The sequence below is a fragment of the Ambystoma mexicanum genome, chromosome 14 (assembly GCF_040938575.1).
Source record: "Ambystoma mexicanum isolate Mex_15411 chromosome 14, UKY_AmexF1_1, whole genome shotgun sequence".
Taxonomy (NCBI): domain Eukaryota; kingdom Metazoa; phylum Chordata; class Amphibia; order Caudata; family Ambystomatidae; genus Ambystoma; species Ambystoma mexicanum.
In genome coordinates this window covers 208,535,395-208,555,544 of record NC_090940.1, presented here as the reverse complement: position 1 = coordinate 208,555,544, position 20,150 = coordinate 208,535,395, and the positions used below count along the sequence as shown (strand labels likewise).

At 44.7% G+C, this 20,150-nt stretch overlaps 1 protein-coding gene across 1 annotated transcript in view; it reads left to right on the top strand.

Annotated features, from left to right (window-relative positions):
• Window positions 1–20,150, top strand: part of TMX1 (thioredoxin related transmembrane protein 1) — a 191,605-nt gene that overhangs the window by 85,857 nt on the left and 85,598 nt on the right. The window contains exon 4 of the mRNA XM_069638937.1: window positions 4,359–4,487. Coding sequence (XP_069495038.1) covers window positions 4,359–4,487 — 129 coding nt within the window. The remainder of the gene's footprint in view (window positions 1–4,358; window positions 4,488–20,150) is intronic.

The window sequence follows — 20,150 nt, the reverse complement described above, 5'->3', positions numbered from 1 at the left end:
CTACTGAGCACCTTACCTTTTTGCCACAGGAGTACCTTCTTACCACTACTGTTGCTAAAATAACTGCCATTGTGGTTTAAGCTCCATCGTTGCCTACTGCTGCCTTTTTTGACATGCGTGCTCCTATTCCAGGGTTGGGCATTGCTAAATGTGGTCCTGTCCATTTGTGGGCTCTGTCGAGAACCCCTGAAGAGCAACTTTCATTAGAATTGATGGGCACTGGTTTAGGTTGCATACACCTTTAACCTTGAATTATGTCATGACTGCCTCTGAGCTTGTTGCCCAGGATTCGATAACTACTCAGTTTGAATGGGCCATGTTTCCTGATAGGTGGGTTGAGGTCACCCCAGCTCAGCAATTCGTATATCTGGGGAAGTTGTGCAGCCCTCCACTGAAACTTGGAGCCTGAAGCATGAGAGGCCACAGGTGCGTGCTGGAAGCTTCTGCTGTGACAGCGCTACTTCCAGTAAGGCGAAGCTCTGTCATATTTCCACCAGAGGAAGCCTCCCAGGATGTCTACTTTCATTAAACCAGCTACAAGAACTGGTTCAGTCCTGCATCTCCTTGGAAGTCGTCAATCTCTTGGAAGCAATGCCATGTAGTTTGTCTGCATCAACCAATGTTGGGACTCCTGTGTTCTGAGTCTCAATGCAGCCTCCTGTGCTGTGCAGTCTGCTGGTTGACCCCCTTGTGGGACAGGCAATGTCTTCGGGGCTCATGGTATCCCAAGCTACGGTTCTCTCTAGCTTGGACTATTGTAACAGCCTCTTTCTAAATCTACCTGCCTCTACTCTCCACCCTCTGCAACTAATCCAGAACAGCACTGCAAGACTTGTCCTTGGCCTCAAGCCCTGGGATCATGTCTCTCCAGCTCTGAAATCTCTCCATTGGATGCAAGGATTACATTAAAAGCCCTCTGCATTGTCCACAAGGCTTTCTGGGGTATGGGTCCAAAATACCTTCATCTATCCTCCGCAAATACCTCCCCTCTCGAACTCTTCGCTCCTGTACCTCCAACTCCCTCAGGGTCAGTCGTTTTTAAAAGAAACAAGCTCGGGGTAGATCTGTCTTCGGCTGGGGCCTCCCTCTGGAACAGCCTCCCTGCCACTCTCAAACTTGAGGAGAACCTTCTCCGGTTCTGGAAGCACCTCAAGACCTTCCTCTTTTCTTCTGCCTTCGCTCCCCCTCTCCCCTGCTGATCTGTTCTCTCTTGGCACCGTGCACCTGGCCACCCTCTGTCCTCCGGGCCCAGGTACCTTCTCACCCTGCAACCCTGCCTCCGGGCCACCCCTTGCCCTGGGGTCTGTATCTTTACCCATAGAGCCCCCCCTTTTTCTTCCTGCACTTATCAGACCTACCCTGTCTGCTGCCTTAAACCTAGCACTTGCAAATTGCTGGCTGCACTAAAACTGTTTGTTGCCTTTATTATTTCTTATTTATCTGTTTCTCCTCTGCTTCGCACTTTCCACTTCTCCACCTTCCATGCACTTTTCCCCCTCCCCCTCACCCATGCACTTGCGCGTTCTCAATGTCACTGGGCCTAGTAAGATCGATGTGTTCTCCCCTGTTCCCCTCACCTCCCTTGCCTTGTCGCGCTCTGAAACACTTGTGTACGAGCGCAATAGAAATAAAATATCAATATCTGCTGCTGTTGCTCTCAACCAAGTGGCCTTGATGTCGTTGGAAGTTCTTTATTAACGTTTGCCTACCAACCCTTGCTTAGTCACCATGACGTCTCCTCCCATATGTTGCTTTGTCAAGTGCCTTGTTCATCATTGGTGCTGAAGCAGAGGTCCTTCATCATTGGTAAATCTGAAGTCCACTTCCTTTTAGTATCCAGAACGGAGTGTCTACAAGCAGAGACCAGACCTAAACGGACACCAAAATGTTAGCCGCAACCCAGGGGGTTTAGCTCGGGGGCAACTTGCTTGCCTTGGAAGCAAGACGACACAGAGAAACACAGGTTCGATCCCCGGGCCCACGCTTGGAAACCTCTGGGTATTAATATCATAGGCCTCAATCTGAGAGCAGTCTTTCCCAAGTCCTTAGTCTTAGTAGTTGTTTTGCTACTTTGCAGGGTTTGAGGGACCTGGATACATAGGTCTTTTGTTGTTTTCCCCAGGACCACAAACACTAGTCTGGCGTAGATTCATCCTCTGCAGCCACCCTTGCCTCATGTTGTTGAATCTGGGTTTTCAGAAATCTTGCTGTGGGTGCACCCAAACTGCCCTCTTCTTCATCAAAGAGTCTTTAAACTTACTGTGTGAGTTTGCCAATTCTGCCTATGTGAGTAATATTCATACATTACTTAAAAACTACAGTTACTGAATTTTTTTCTAATTTATTGTAACTGAACTCTTGGTCGGGGGCGAGAGTTGGACTTCTGAAGTAATTTGTTGAGCTTTTGCTGGTTTACCTTGGTTCTCTTGCGGCCTATATCCATTTCAATTCCTAATTGCAACAGTGTACCTATTTGGTTAACAATATTCTGTTATATGCAATTAAAATGTTGGTGTGTTTTTGGCCTACTCCTGTTAATTTTCCTGTATTGTTTCTATTGATTAGCCCCAGTGTGGAAAATGCTGGGCAGATAAATAAGAAACCAGTTGGGTACAAAGCATTGCTTCTACTTTATTTGGTTTTAGAGTAAATCCATCCTGTAGTACTTACAAATGTTGATAGAGTGGTTTGCCCCAGTACACATTTTGTAAAATATTTCTCCTATGGTGCATTTTCAGAAATGAAAAGCTGGCATTTTTTAATTGATCTATGCAAACGATTCCTGTGCAAGTGCTGTGGGAAGCTGAAAAAGGAAAGTGATCACAATTTGGAGATTATGGGGGGGAGGTGGTGAGGGGGAAAGAGAATTGCATGTAGTTGCAGTGTTTGGGGTGGGCTGGAGAGCCTGTTTTGTTTAATGTTTTCATCTTGCCGCAGGCATCTCGCCTTATTGGAGTGAAAAATTCACAAGACCCGCTCGGAATAAAAGTGTGATGTTAACTTGCACGTGATAGTAGAGTGGGGAGGGATGTGGGACCAAGAAGAGTGCCAGTGGGGACGGGGGAAGACTTTTAAGTTGTTGCATGTTATCTGTGCAACAATACATTAACACAGGATTTCTTATCAGAAATAAGAGTGCAGTAATAGGTGACATTGATGTGCTTTAGGCTTGTTGATGCGTGAATTGACTGTGGAAAACTGTCGCAATGAAGGAGGGGGGGGGTGGCCAAAGGTCAGTGGACCTTATTGTTGCAACTTGGGCAGTAGACGTAGGCGAAATCCACGGGCAGCGTAGCCAGGAGACGATGTAGCATAACATCCTTGTAATTCACTGAAAATACTTTAGTTAAGGCAGAGTTAAAACAATCTGATTCATCTCAACAAATCACACAACATTTTGCTTATGTGGTAAGTGATGACATTCTTAACTCCGAGCCCCCACAACCCCATTGTTCAGCGCATCTGCACCTACATTTGTTCAAAATCAGGAATCAACCATGGGATCAAAAATTGCATCATGGGGACATGAACAGAGATGGGGAGAGCTCTAGTTCAGATTGTTGTCCCTTCCCACATCCCCTGATTTCATGGAGTCTCATACAGGAAATTGGGTGTATTGGGCACCATGACACCAAATGATCTCGGATCAATCGGCGGTAAGATCTCTATTGACATACTTGATGAGGCTTTGGATGAATGAATCAGAGAAACATGCACACTACTCCAGAAGAATAGAATGGAACTTAAGATCACACTGGGAGAAATTACTCTGCCTGTTCCCTTCCCTGTCTGGGGTGTACTAGTCAGCTAGGACCACAATCTCAGACTAGGATCTTTCACACTACATTGAGCTCGGGTGGCTCTCTGGATAAGTTTAAAAGGTCTGGGCTCGGCCTGGGCACCTAAGACCACTTCTTTCTTTGAAGCCTTTGACTTGAAAGAGTGCTTTGATTACCACTCTTTCTCAAAGAGAGAAAGTCCAACTAGGTTAGCAAATAATTCTGTTCAGGACTGAAGCAGAATTACAGCAAATGGTGCAATGAACTCCTGTTTTACGGGGCAGCACAACGTGCAAACGTTTAAGGAAGGTGTGGCTATGCATGGTGCAGTGTTTGTTTAATTTGTATATATACATTGTTTTGAGGCCTGCCCTGCAACTTTACGGTTGTTAATGTTCTAGTCTTGATTTGTGGAGAAACCCCTACGAGTGTGAACTACAATGCAGGAATGTTTTTTTCAGACAAGTGTTTACAATTGGAGGTGTGACATGCTTAGCACATTTCGAACTTTTTAGGAAGAAAAAAACACTTCAATCCATACATATAATTCTGACTTTTTGCTTTCTTTTTTAAACTCAGTTGTAAAGATGGGGTCTTTAGAAAGTACCAAGGCTCAAGGAGTGAGAAAGACTTCATCAGCTTCATTAGTGAGAGAGAGTGGGAGAGCATCGAACCAGTGTCTTCTTGGGTTGGCCCATCTTCTGTTTTGTAAGTACTATATTAAAAAAAGTGTGTACATGTCCATAATAGTCTAAAGAACATGAATGGATTCTATTTTTAAGCACATTATAGATAGACCAGAATTTGAGAAATAGGCATTCAAATGACCATTGGCTTCATTAATTTACTTTTATTTGCGTTGATCTTCTGCGGTGTAAAACCAGTTGGATGTTGCAAACCGGATTTATAGGGATGGTTGTTGCTAATCTAGTGCCTTAAGCCACCCTGACTTAATATCATTGGAATTTTCATTGTGATTAGCACTGGAGTATATGAAAATGCCTGCTTATGATCGAAATGACCTTGGGGTTGATCTACTCTTTCGTGAGATCAGTTCCCTGAATTTGAGATTTGACATTCTTCAATTTCTTCTGAAAATACTTAAACTTCTTGTGTGTTCACATTTCCATAGGTAGATTAGAATGTTTTACATGCATGTTTGTTTTTCCCCCACACATTCAATATAAACCTATCTATCCATTGAAATCATTGCCTACTAGTGATGGAGGCGGCTGGTGTATTATATAGTGTCTAGTGCAGTGGTACAAATAGTTTTTTAGGCCTTTAACTATACCAATTAATAATTGTCAAACCCTGTGCTTCCAAAATAACTTGCTGTTCTAAACCTCATCCTACACTAATACCTGTGCAGCTAACCTTTTGTGATTTTTACTTCTAATAACAGAACATTCTTTTTCCCTTGATCAATATGTGCTCTAGTAGACTGCTTCTGTGGAGCAAGCCTTTCTTGTGTTTTTTATATGCAATGTTTTAAGCGTCTTTGTGACAAAATGTTATTCTAATGGATTGTGTCCTCCCACGTATTACTCGTCTTTGATATCTTCATTTCCAGCTTCAGTTGCTTCGGAAAAAAAATTCTCGTCAGCAGAGGATGCTGTGCGTCAAGACGGTTGAATTGATGTCCCTCGAGAGCTTCCATCTCAGCTGACGTAATCGTAGAGTACATGCACCACGTGCAGCACCCATTGTCTGCAGTTCCGTTTTCCGCAATAGTTATTGCTTCATGATTAATGGCGTGCTGCAATTTACTTCGAAGACCTGTCGATATGGCCTTGTCTATTACTCAGAGTACTCCAAAGACGGGCTTCAAGAAGTGTATGCGATGCAGCGCCAAGATGTCCATCACAGACTTGCATAAAGTTTGCCTCTGGTGCCTGGGCATTGAACACGTAACCAGCGACTGTTGATCCTGTTATTTGATGGCTGGTAAGGCTTAAAACGCAAGGCTAAATTAGCAGTGGGTAGGATTGTTCCCAAATCCCTGTCCGCTCCTCCTAAATTGACATCGTCCCACGTGTCAAGAGATTCCTCTCCTCACAAAAAACGATCTCATTCGAGGAGCAGACATTCTTCGTCGTCCTCCAAAAAATCAAAGAGAAGACTGTTAGGCAAGATTGTGTGTAGTATCCCTGTGGGAGACTACACCAGTCTTGTCCTCTTGGTATTAGGTAACTCGCCCATTGGTATAGGTCTGTACTACATAAGTTGGTAGGGTGACTGAGCAGCCAGACTTCGCTCAAGAGGGGTAAATGTGAGCTGCAAAGCTGTAGCATCGAAATCCACTCATACAATTATCCAATTAACACAAGTTTTTCTAGTTAAATAATTATTTATTTAACCGTCAGTTATAAATAAGCTTTCTGTAACAAGAGTAATATGCAACAATCAAAATACACTTCATAACACTTTCTCAGATTTAGTTTTAAGCAAGTAGATACTTTTTAGAGATGCAGACAATACACTTCCTGCACCCTGAGGTGACTTCAATTACTAGGCAGTATTGGCATTTATATATCACTTTTTGTACTTGATACATTCTGAGGTTGTGAAAAAGGAAAAATCTCCCAATGAAGTCTAGATTAGATCTTTCATAGCAATACAAGTTAAACTTGTGTACCACCTATGAGGGACAGTTAGAACCAAAGTCAATGGGTCAGAAGAGCCAGGACAGCCAAAGTGCATTTGAGCAATGTCTATGGAGCTGAGGCACTTCTTCAGATAGCACAAAAGTCTTGCAGAATGTTAGAGAGTTTGTAAGGAATCACTGTTAAGCCACAAGCTGTTAGGCTTGTGACGGTCAGAGCTAAAATCAACTGTAAAAAGCAGCAAGTCTCAAGTGAGAGGATGCGAGCTACAGACAAGAGGTAAGTACCCCTTAGTCAGCCCAGTACCTTAGGTTTGAAGAAGACGATCCATCTGGCTTCTGTTCTTGTTGCGGTCTTGCAGATCCTGGGTTTCTGTGCCTCAGTCGTGGGGACAAGAGGGAGGACTTCTGGAGGACTCCTGCACTGCAGTTCGAAGGTCTGCAGCAGCTACTGGCACTTTTCAGATCAGAGGCACTTCGTGGTTTCAGCTACCGGCAAATAGCACCACCGCGGTTGTTTAACTCTTGATGGACTTCCCTTGCTTCTGGAGTCCAGCACTCTGGTATGGCGACTCAGGCTTGGGTCATCCTGCTTTGGGACGTTCCTCCGGATCTTCCTGAAGCTCGGATCCGGCTTAAAGACGATTCACTCGATTCTGGGTCTCCTGACCCCTGGCACTCGGTTCCAGCAGCAGCAAAGTACAGCCAGCAGGAATAGGTCTTCCAGCAGAGTTCGTCTTGGCGTCAGTTGGTCCCACCAACCCAAGGTAAGAAGTAATCTGTTCCGGGGCTTCTCTAGTCGATTCTGAGTTGGAGCTTCAGTACTGCAGCAGGGCTTCACCGGGCAGTTCAACAGTCCGAGGGTGCAGCAAGCTCCTCTTCCAGTTTCCTTCGTCAGATGTTTCGTTCTAGTGCTCGACTCTGCCTTCAGTCCAAGAAACCTCGCCTTGTTTCTCCCATTCATGCACAGCCTAGCTGTCACTCACACAGCAGGGTCCAGCCAGCCAATCAGCACTGGGTGCATTCAGGTAACCAAGCAGACTAAAGGCGGAGTTTCGGACACCTCCCTCGCTTCCTGCCCTGCCAGACACACTGGAGCCAGGGGCAGGTTTCAGTACAGAAGGCTGCCAAAGGCAAAACGTACAAAAGGGTTAAACCTGGTTTGGCGTGCAGAGTAAAACCCAAGAAAGACCTCCCAAGCAAGAAATGGTGAAAAAAGACGACCAGGGCCATTTTGACAAAATGGGCACACCTGGGTGCAATACTGCAGCTGACGACGGTTCAGCCTGCGATAAAAATGCACAATGGTAGGAAAATTAAACCACTGCCACCAGCCATTTAAAGTCGCAAGGGTAACAAAAAATGTTCCATGAGTAAGTAGGAAAAGGGAAAAGTAACCCCCCTAACCCCCTCAAGTACTTCCACATAAACTGGGGGACCTACATAGAAAAAACAGGTAAGTAAAGTCAATTTCACTTTACTACTCTTGGGAAGAGTAGTTCACCCAAGAGAAGGTATTTAAATCTTATGGGAAATCCACCAGGACTTCTCTGTGACACTGCACTGAAGGTGCTGTGTGTCACCATACAAAAGTAGATGCCTATGTAGCTTATCAGACTCCAAAAACAAGGAAACATCAAATCGGATTAATATACATGAGCGAGTGAGAAAAAGGTTTTGCTCACCCCAGGAAAAACATTAAAAGTCCTAAAGTCAGCAAAAGAGCCGGGGGTCTCTAAGGTTGAAGGGAATTAGCGCAGATATGAACATTCTCCATTAAAAAAAAAGAACATTTATAAAAAAATGAGATCCGTCTTCTTTCTAGTCTTCGTCAGAAAGGGTAGTCTGCCGGACCAAATCTTCTTCTAAAGAGGAGTGGGAACTCTTTCAGAGAAAATTAAATACGATCTTCGATGATCAGGCTCTGATACCTTGAAAGCACAAGAAGACTTTATGCTACGGTCGCTGACGAGCATGACGCCAAGGCTAAAACCGATGCGTCCTTGTGCCTGGATAAGCCTACGTCTACTTGAGTCTTGGAGCACTCGACGAGAAATCGTTGAAGAAATAGACTAGTCTAGGGTATAGTCCCTCGAAGTATGAATCCAAAAATAAGTTGTCGATGCCATCAACCCCTTCCATGTCAATACCTAAACCATTGACGCCATTGATTAATCCATTGACACCATCTGTTCAACCTTTGGGAACAAGTCAAGGAAAGGTATTTAAACCTTCATCCAAAAAGGATATTTTTTTTTTTTTTATTCACTAACTTCTATTTACGAGGGATATGAAACTACTGATGAGACATGTCCAGGTGGTCTCCAATTGGATCCAATGAATGCCCAGAAAGATTGTTACACATGATTGTTTTGTTTCAGTGGAAACTAGAGTCAAACCACTTCATGACTCATTACAAACAGCCAGTGGAGTTGACACCTCCCCAGAACTAGATCTCTGGAAAACCAGATCCTGCTGAACATGCAGATCACCAATGTCCAGGGTAGTAGATTTCCTGGGATGGAGTAGACCAGCCCCTGTATTTGAACAGGACGACCTGACAGACATTCTGGACAAGGGGCCACAGAAGGACCCCATCTTACCCTTCCTTGCGACACTGCAGAAGAGAGTTGCAACAAACTGGGAAGCTCCAGAATCCAATCCCGCAATGAATAGAAATGTAACAAAATATAGACCTCAGGTGGCGATCCGATCTACCTTTCAAGTCCTCCAACCCCAGAAAGCCTAGTAGTTTAGGCTGCTTCTTCTACCTCCAGGCAAACGGCGTATCCAACCATACCGCCTGATGGGGATGACAAAAGGATTGATTCTTGGTCAAAGAAGGTATTATCTGCTAGCAGCATGGCCTTAAATCTGCTAATTCCACTAGTGCCCTGGCAAACTTTACACACACCCTGTGGAACTGCGTAGCGATGGTGGCTGATCACATCCCTGAGGGTGAGGAAAGAGACGGCTTCTTGAACCTGATAATGGATGGGAAAGAGGCTGCATGCAAGTCTCTGCAATCAGGTCTGGATACTGCAGATTTGCGTGGATGAAGTCCGTATTTGCACCTGATGTACAATCCAGACTCCTTAACATGCCCTTTGATGGTTCCCATCTATTTGGAAATAAAGCTGATTAGAGCCTTGAAAAGCTGCAGACCTCAAAGGTGGCGGCTAAATCTTTAAGTGCCGCAGTTAGGCAGTCACGGCCTTTTCACCCCAGCGGATCATCTTGGAGGGGTAGGTCTTTTTGCTACTATTCCTCATTTGGACGAGCGAGAGGGCAGGCTTGTCAAAGCGGATGGAGAAGATTCCCTCGTGGTGGAGCTAGGGAGAGGCGCTAAATCCACCCAAGCAGTGGCTGCTTTACCAACAGCTGCTGCTTCAGCAGCCTCTAAACCACTCTGAGGTCTTGTCTCACAACACCCCAACGGGAGGCATACTATCACAGCATTTGAAAGAATGGTAGACTATTACTTCAGATGCATGGGCACTGGAAACAGGAGCCCAAGGTTACTGCCTCCCCTTCATACAGATACCTCGGGATCATTCACCGGGAAACCATTGACTAAAATTTCTGGATCCAGTCCTGTTGCTGGAAATGTTAACCCTGCTAGAGAAAGGTGCTATAGAACCAGTACCTGTAATGGAGAGGAACAAAGGATGGTACTCTCCCTATTTCCTAATTCCCGAAAAGGATGGAGGACTGAGACCCATCTTGGACTTGAGATATTTGAACAAGTTCCTCAGGAAGGACAAGTTCAAGATGGTCACACTTTCTCAGATCCTCCAGGCCCTCAGATTGGATGGTGTCGTTGGACCTTCAGGATACTTACTGTCATATGCCAATCCATCACACGCACAGGAAGTACATGAGGTTCACTGTTGGCGGTTCTCATCAGTTTAGAGTTCTGCCATTTGGGCTAATCTCCACTCGAGGGTTTTCACCAAGCTGATGGCGACGGTGGCAGCGAGTCTCAGAAGAGAGGTGGATTCACGCCTACACCTACCTGGACGATTGGCTGATCAAGGCACGTTCACCCGAACAAACCCTGGAACATCTCCAGCATGACCTGTCACTCTTTCCACAGACTGGACTTCTCCCTCAGTTACAAGAAGTCCAACATTATACCATCTCAAAGACTCCAGTTTATTGGAGCAGTCCTGGATACATCCCTGGGGAAAAGCCTTGCCACCAGAGGTGAGGGCTCAAGACATTCTGCAGATGGTCTCCAAATTTCAGAGTTCTCAGCGTCTCCCAGTCTTCCGACTTTGAGGTTGCTCTGCCTCATGGCAACCTGCATTTTCTGGTGCCAGAGGCTTGCCTGAGAATGATCTCTCTACAGTGGGCTCTCAGGACTCAATGGTCTCAATTCTCAGGCAGGATGATGGATCTCCTTCAGGTTCCAAGCAGGGTCGTACAGGATCTCTTGTGGTGAACCTGCAAGGACAACATTCTGAAGGGAGAACCTTTTTGGCAACCATGGCCAGAGATAATGGTAGTAACGGATGCCTCATTCATAGAGTGGGGAGCCCATACCAACGATCTGGCTCTATACATGGAAAGAATGTCCTGATCATGCCGGACAACACAGTGGCCATGTACTACCTCAAAAAGAGAGGTGGTTTAGGGTCACTTCCACTGTGCAGAGAAGCAATGCAGCTCCTGTACTGGGCAATTCAAGAAGGAATCTCCATATTGGCAGTTCACCTAGCCGAAGAGGAGAACACGGCGGCGGACGCTCTGAGCAGGCAGAGCACAGTCTGCCACAAGTGGGAATTGGCTCAGGAAGTCCTTCAGGAGATTCACCCTTTGGGGACCCCCACAAGTGGATCTGTTTGCAACCAGTGTCAACTGGAAGTGCGAACTGTACTGCTCCAGGGTATTTTCCCCAAGAGGAGCTCTAGGAGACGCATTTGTGGTGGACTGGGAATATCCACTCTGTACGCATTTCCTCCAGTCCCCACCACTGGAAATGCATGATCCTAATTGCCCCGGATTGGGCCAGGAGGACGTGGTACCCGGACCTGCCCTCCAATATGTCTTCCACAAAGGGAGGGCCTTCTCTCGCGAGAGGAGGGTCAGGTTGCCCAGACACTCTGCCTTCACACATGGTTTCTGAGAGGCTGGGGTACAGGGATTGGGACCTCACGGATGATGTAATGGAGATTGTGTTTTAGGCCAGAAGGCCAGCAACAAAATCCCTATACCGCTTCCATTGGAACAAGTTCTGCCGCTGGTGTAGAGAAAATGATATAGACCCTTTTCAATGCGATACGCCTAGGGTGTTCTTTTCGTCTACATTTGGCAAATCTGGAACACTCGAAGGATATTTAGCTGCGTTCCATATTCAAGAGCATTTCAGAAGAGGCATCCTAATTCAAAATTCTCTTGATAATTCAATTCCTTAATGGACTTACAAATGTGGTGCCTCCCACACCATTCCATGTACCAACTTGGTACCTTAACTTAGTTTTAAAGTTTTTAACATGCGCTCCTTTCGAAACCCTTCTCTCCTGTCTCTTAAGACTGTTAACTTACAAAACCATTTTCTTAGTGGCAATAACATCTGCCCACAGGGTGAGTGAGTTGCAGTCATTATCCTGTAAACCTCCTTTTACCCTCTTTTACAAAAACATGTAGAAAAACACCACTTGCTAGACCAAGCACAAGTCAGCTTCAGACCCGCATGAGGAACAGAATTGGCACTACTATCAATCTGGGAGAACCTAAAACCAAACGAGACTCCAACACAACCTAGGCTCTGATTCTGCTCAACTTCTCTGCAGCCTTCGACATAGTAAGCCGTGATACCCTAACCAAAAGATTGAAAGAAATGGGTATAACGGACATGGCACTACTCTGGATTAAATCATTCCTAGCAGACAGAACAGAAACCGTATGGATAAAACCCTTCAAATCTACTCCACGAGTTAACCACTGTGGAGTACCACAAGGATCTTTACTATCACCACTATACTTCAACATCGACCAGACTCCAGTAATGGATCTTCAAAAAATACAAAATGACATGCTACAACTAGGCAGACACTCAAATCATCTACAAAATTGAAGATGCTCAAGCCGATCACTCAACCCTAATAGAATGTCTAAAATAAGTCTTACTGGATGAACGCCAACAACTTGAAATTCAATCCAGGAAAGACAAATCATGATTATAACCAAAAACCAAGAGAACACCTACATTTCCTGGCCAACAGAAATGGGAACCGCGCCCACACCATCTAAGGTAGTAAAAAATCTGGGAGTCGTAATGGACAACGCCCTAACTTTAGAATCGCAATTAAACTCAATAATTAAGAAATTCCTCCTTCACACAACAAGAAGAATCCTACCTTTCCTCTCCTTCACCCACAAAGCACTGACAAGAATTGACTACGCAAACCGCCTCTACCTCCGGATGCCGGAATACCTCCTGAAGAAACAACGCATACAAAATGCAGCAACCAGACTCTTCCTCAAACTATCCAAAAGAGACCACATCACTCCAGCACAAAAAATACTACACTGGCTCCCAATCAAACATCGTATCGCATTCAGAACAATGTGCATAACACAAAGGGCAATCAGCGGACAGGGGGCTGAATTCCTACAAAAGGAAATAACAATCTACAAGCCAACAAGACTCCTCAGATCAAGCAATGAATTCTACCTGGAACCAAAACCATACGTCAAGAAAAAACTAGGGGGCCCCTCTTTCTCCCACCTGGCCGGAAAAACCTGGAACATCATCCCGAAAGAAATAAGACACACCAAAGACCACCTAAAATTTAGAAAACTTCTAAAAACCTGGCTCTTCAACACCCCGGAACCAAATTGAAACAACGAAGCAATCAAACAGGAAACACAACGAACAGATTGACCGAATATGACCACACCCAGAACCGACTAAGGGAAACTCCTACTACAACAACAAGAGAGACGACTCTAGGTAAAGTAGAACACAAGCGACAACCCCATGAGGACAGAAAATAGCATACATGCCCAACATTTTACAAAAACCTTACCCACTCTGTGAACATTAGCAAGTGCCATGCTTAGACAGAATTGTGAATGTTAGCAAGGACCACATTTAGATAGAATCGTGAACGTTAGCCTGTGTCGCATCTAGATAGGATTGTGAAGGTTGGCAAGTACCACACTTGGATAGAATCGTGAATGTTAGCAAGTGCCACACCCGAATAGAATTGAACATTAGCCTGCCAGCCATTGCCAAAACTAGACTGCATTGGGAATAATAATGCCATATTTAGGTAGAATTGTGAATGCTTGTTTGATTCACATCTAGACAGGTTTTGAAGGTAGGTCAGTGCCACACCTGGATATAATAGTGAATATTGGCATGCGTCATATACAGACAGGATTGTGAATTTTTTTAACCAGGGCCAGATCGAGCTAGAAATACAGAGTCACGAGCCATACCTAGAAAGAACATGGAATTTAGCACATATCACATCCTAGATAGCGAGGCCAATAACCAACCCACTAACAATCCCACCCCTCTGCATACACCTATCAAACTCTAACCAAACACAACCACAACCCTAAAGCACAACAAACCGCACAAACTTCACTACACTGCAACAACAAAACAAACCACACATAGCTTTGCACAACAGCACACGACGGCTACTGACCGGTAAAGCACCCACATGCTCGGCGAACAGTGTCAACCGAACTGAAGCTGCCAACAGCACATCACTGCTCTCTAACACTTATCCCGCTCGTTCCCACTAACTTCACTCCCCCACCCCCTTTTCCTTTTCAAATCTGCCAGTGCGCCAGGGGACCACTCCATTGTTGATGGTGCACAGTACAAATATCCATTAACATTAACAAGGATAAAGTTGTTTGTAAGGTAAAACCAGAATTATTAGCCAAAGATTGTATCCGATTTACATCCGACACAGAAAATTGTGCTTCCGGCTTTCTATCCTCCACCTCATCCTTGCAGGGAAGAGGAAAGATTCTAGACTCGATCCGAGGGGAGCCCTAACCTTCTATATATCTAGAATGGCAAAGTTGAAACAGCATGATCAACTTTTTATTGGTTATACAGGGCACATGCTTGGTATGTCGGTCACTAAACCGACTCTGTCCAGATGGATTATACTAACTATTTCAGAGAGCTACAGGTTAGTTGGGAAAGATCCTCTGAAGGGTTTGAGGGCTCATTCCACTAGGGGCATGGCAACTTCCTCTGCCCTTCAGAGGTGGGTCCCAATAAGGCAGCTACATGATCCACCTGCCACACGTTCACAAAACATTACTGTTTAGACACTTCTAACCATGAAGAAAGATTTGGAAGGGCAGTACTATGCTCCATTCTGGACAAGCAATACCTCTCGATTACTCCCTCCTTCAAAATAACTTAATACTGCTTTCGGAGGCTATCAAAGATGGGGAATATGCGGGATGACACAATCCATTCGAAGAACAAGTAACTTACCCCTGGTAACGTTCTTTCGACTGGATGTTCCTCCCACGTATCCCTCATCGCCCTCCCAACCTACCCCACTGTGGAATTTACGAGCTTTGGACCTTGCGCTCTTTTAAAGTCTGATAATATGAGGCTGTTAATTCTGTATATGGTGGTGAAAAAACAGAGCTGAAGCCAACGGGCGCTGCATGTGGTATATGTACTCTATGATGACGTCAGCCGAGATGGAAGCCCTCGAGGGACATCCAGTTGCCCATCTCGACGCACAGTGCCCTCTGCCGACGAGAAATGTTTTTCCGAAGCAGCTAAAACTGCAAATGAAGATATGAAAGATGTGGAATACGTGGAAGGAACATCCAGTCGAAAGAACGTTACGCGGGGTAAGTAACTTATTTGTCTCTCCTAGCAACTTCCTAGTAATTGATAAACCTTTTACCAACAAATTAGAAAAATCAGCGTAATGAAAGATTTTGGTTGCTGTGAAGTGAATCTTTCATAAATTCAAATGCAATCACCTTTTCTACTCGGCATGCAACTCTTTGTGCGATGTGCTCCTTGCAAATATGAAGGTGTTCTCCAGGGGCAGAGCTGCCTGATGGGTAAATGACCCAAAACAAAAGCACTTTATTGTATTTCTTTCAACCTGCTTAATGTTATTGAGAATTCTCATCCTGAAAATAGGGAATATTCAATAGCATATTAAACTATGAAATCTACCACTCCTGGAGAACAGGAGTTACAGATAAGTAACGTATTCCTTTTGCCCGTTTCAAAGATTTCAAGTCATTAAATAGGCCCACATGGCTCTAATTGCATCTCTAGACTGAGTATAATATTAATTTGAATCCTGCCAAAACATTATCCCTTAGCAGTTTGCATAGTGTAAAACGTCCACTGCTGGTATGTCACGGTTTAGGTAACTCATCAACTTCACATCGTAATTATTTACGTTTTATTACTTGGATGTTAAGTCTCTTCCTTCAAACTCATGGAATGTTTTTGCAACAGCATGAAACCAACCCAGGATAATGGAAGCCCTGGCTGCATATGTGATTCTGTAAAGGGTCTTCCCTATTTTACACTCAATGGCTTCTCTCGTAGTCTTTATTTTTTATTTGTTATACAGCATTTATGATCTAAACTCAAACATACAATTCCTTACAATTCATTGTAGCTATTATAATTTTTAAAGAAAATAGCAATTAATTCAAACTAATTTAAAAATAAAACTCACTGCCAGTACCACTGAAGTGGATCTGCCTGCCAAACAAAATTGCATAAAAATGTCTAAAAGACCCCTTAACTGGGGACAAGTAGTTAGCAAACGAATCATTGTTTCAAAACCTACATTCACCACAATCCATCGGTGGAAATCTTAAAACATAATAAGATTTCCTTAGTCTGAGGAATAGTCTGAGGAATAGTCTCCTCACAGTTCTATGTGGATACATAGCCAAGTAAGGAGCAACCACTCGGACAGATTCAGAATCTGATCTTAAGTGGATTAGTGATTCATGAGTGAGATGAATCCATCATATTGGTCCAATCCTTCCTATACAGGAGTCTTTTCACTCTAACTGGGTTCTCCATAAGATCTGGTGCTGTAAGTCCCAGATCAGCAAGCGGAATATCGCATGACTCCGAAAATGCTTACGTAAACACTTCCTTTCCATTAGACATCAACGTGTTGATTTCATTGTATAAGGAGGGAGTGCAAGGAGGACACACACCTAAAGTATGATGGCTACATACACTGGGCGTGACCTCCAAGTGAAAGTTGGCCAAGCTCATATTGAATGGCAGCTACGGGCGTACCCTGCGAAACTTGAAGTATCCTCCTCCACAACCGTGTTTCTAGGCCTGAAAGTAAGTCTAATGCCCAATATGGAAATATCTCAAATCCATACAGGGTCTTGGGAACAATTTTTCCATATTTAGTGTCCACATGGAGTAATTGGTTGGCCAATGCCATTTCCTTTGAATAAAACCATTCCACAACAAAAGATGCATTCTGTTTCACAGAAATGGGGAATCCCAAATAGACAAAACCATCACTTTTTCAAGGATCTCATCTTCAATATGCTATGTGAATGATTTAGGTCTACGTTTGCCGGTGAAGTGCAATATTTTAGATTTGTTTGAGTTGATTTTCAATTTGTGTTCGACTGCCAAGTTCGGAAATGCAGACAAAAGATGTTGTAATCGTATCTGAGTCTGATTGAAAATTAAGAAATCGTCGGCATACGCTAACCAAAGTAATTTCAGATGTTGGATTTTAGGAGTGGGCGACTGGGTTAAGATAGTTGCCAATATCACTGAGATACAGATCAAACAAAGTTGGCATAAGTACACAGCCCTGCTGAACCCCTCAATAAGTTGGTATACTCCTTGACAAGTTGCCATGATGATCTAAAACAACCTGTATTTTAGGGTTGGAGTATAACCCTATAATGAGTTGTAGCAAACCCTTCAGGATTCCCCATTTCAAGAGCTTATTCCACAAGAGACCACGGTCTGCACCGTCACGCATTGCGGAGAGGTCAATGGTTGCCACATATAGTCGGTCAAATGTGGGATAATCGTATTGGTGACTAGTTTCAAAAGAAATCCATTCAGTGTGGTAGCATGTTTTCTAAACCCACTCTGCCATAAAGGAATTGTGTTGCTTTGCCAGACTTCTAGATGTTGTTAGTCCTAGTCTTATTCCTCAGCTCAAAGGTACTTGACATGTGTTTCTGTGGATTGTCACATGCATTTAGTGTTTGGGATTTTTGTGTCTAACTCCTGCAGGCTTCCATACTTTGATGCTCATTGCAAGTTTCGCGGGAAATAAAGCGTTAATTCTGCCACAGCAGAATGAGTTACTCCTGTGGTGTCTGGCAGAATCACAGGTGTATTAAAACTTGTCAGGATCGCTCACTCCTATTGTTGGTACCGGTAATTCCGTCCAGCGGAATTACCTCTGAAACTGACTCCATGACGATAATGCCACCCATATTCGGTGGAGTTACTGTTACCACCTACACTCTGTGCTGATTCCGCTGATGCAATTTGTGTCATTGCTGGAACGGGAAGTACAGCGACAGCTATTTTAAAAAAACTCAGTCCGCCCTGAATCCACCACTACCTGTAGCCATCCAGATGCACTAAGGAAGGAAAACATGTCCCAGGAAAAATCTAAAGGGAAGGAGTCTGATCTGAGGCTGAGGAAGCAGAAGTTTAGTGATGCCAAGCTACAGGTTCTCACTGACTAGGTGGTGGCCCATGCCGAGTAGTTGTATGGCTCCTGGCATCGTAACAAAGCTGGGCAAAGGAAGGCCGCCATCTGGTCATGCATCTGTGACAAGGTCACGACTCTGGGCACATTCCCACAGAGGACAGCGAGGACGGCAGGAAGCACTTGAACAACCTGAAGGCCAGGGGGACGTATCCTCCTTTCCAAACAGCAGCAGGAGTCCTCAGCCATAGGAGGCAGCCCCGTGGACCCCCTTGTCCTGACCCAGTGGGAGAAGGCTAGCCAACTCCATGTTGGACAAGAATTGATGTAGTAACCCTGTAGGAGACTACACAACCCTTGTTCTCTTGGTATTGGTAACCCACCTATTGGTATAGGCCTGTAGTACTACACAAGTTGGTAGTGTGACTGTACAGCCAGGCTTATCTGAAGAGGAGTAGATGTGAGCTGTAGAGCTGTAGCAATGAAATCCACCAATAGAAGTAGCAAAGTAACACTTTACACTCAAGATTTTAATTAAAATAATGTATTTAACAGTAGTTTTAAAATAGGCGTTCTTTAAAAAGGTCAATGTATGCAACAATCAAATATACTTTTCCAGAATCCACACAAGGCTAGTAGATACTCTTTAAAGATGCTTCTTACACACTTCCTACACCCTGAGGTGACTTCACTAACTAGGACAGTAATTGCATTTATATATCACTAGCACCCTTTGTAGATTCTGAGGTTTGCAGAAAGGAAAGTTTAAGGGATGGAAAAAGGTTAAACGGGTTCTCAAAGCATGTGAGCACTTTAAATCTTCCAATGGAGTCTAGATAAAAACCTTTCCCAGCAATATTAGTTTAAAACCAATGTATCACCTATGAGGGACAGTAAGTACCAAAGTCAAATGGCATTGAATTCTGCAAGGAGCCAGGACAACCAAAGTCAATTGCAGCAAAGTCTAAGGAGCTGAGACACTTTTTAGATGGTAAAAGTCTTGCAACAAAGTTAGTTTGTTGAAGAAAAATCACTGTAGGGTCACAAGTTGTTACACTTGTGAAAGTTAGAACTACAATCAATTCTAGAAAAGCAGCTACTGCAAGTCTCAACAGAGAAAAGCAAGCTACAGACAACGAGGTAAGTACCCCAAAGTCAGAACAGTACCTTTGGTTAGAAGAAGAGGATCCAGCTGGCTAGCTGTTTGGTTGCAGTGATGCAGATCCCGTGTTCCGGGGCCTCAGTCGTGGGCACAAGAGGGAGGACGTCTGGAGGACTCCTGCACAGCAATTCAAAGGTCGGCAGCAGCTACGGGAATTCTTCTGATCAGCGGCACTGAGGTTTCAGTGCTCTGTAAATAGGACCACTGCAGATCTCGGACACCGGTTGGGCTTCCTTCACTCCTTCAGTACAGCACTCTAGTGTGATCGAGCTTGGGTTGCCCTGCTTCGGGAGGGTCCTCGGACTCCTGGAGCTTTTGGCCGGTTTACAGACCTTGCACTCGACTGCAGATTTCTCGACCCCTGGCACTCAGTTCCAGCAGCAGCAAAGTAGTACAGCCAGTTGGGCAAGGTCTTCCAGCAAACTTCGTCTCGGGGTTAGTTGGTCCCACTAACCCAAGGGAAGAAGTCGTCATCCTTTCCTGAGCTTCTCTTGTCGATCAGAAACAGGAGTTTCAGCACAGCAGCAGGGCTTCACTGGGCAGTTCAACGGTCCAGGAGGATACAGCAAGCTTTGTTCACGGATTCTTCGTCAGGGTGTTCTTCCCAGTGGTCGACCGGCAGCCTCGCCATTTAAGCAGGTTTCTCCAATTCATGCACACGTTAGCTAGCACTCGCACAGCAGGGTGGCTGACCTGGAAAGCCAGCCAGCCAGCCAAACAGGACTGGGTGCATTCAGGTAACCAAGGAGACAAAGGACAGGGGAGTTTCGAACACCTCCCTCACTTCCTGCCCTTCCAGACACACTGGCGCCAGAGGCCGGTTTCAGTACTGAAGCCTGCCAAAGGCGAAACTAATAAGGGCTTAAAACTGGTTTGGCGCGCAGAGTATACCCCAAGAAAGACCTCACAAACAAGAAATG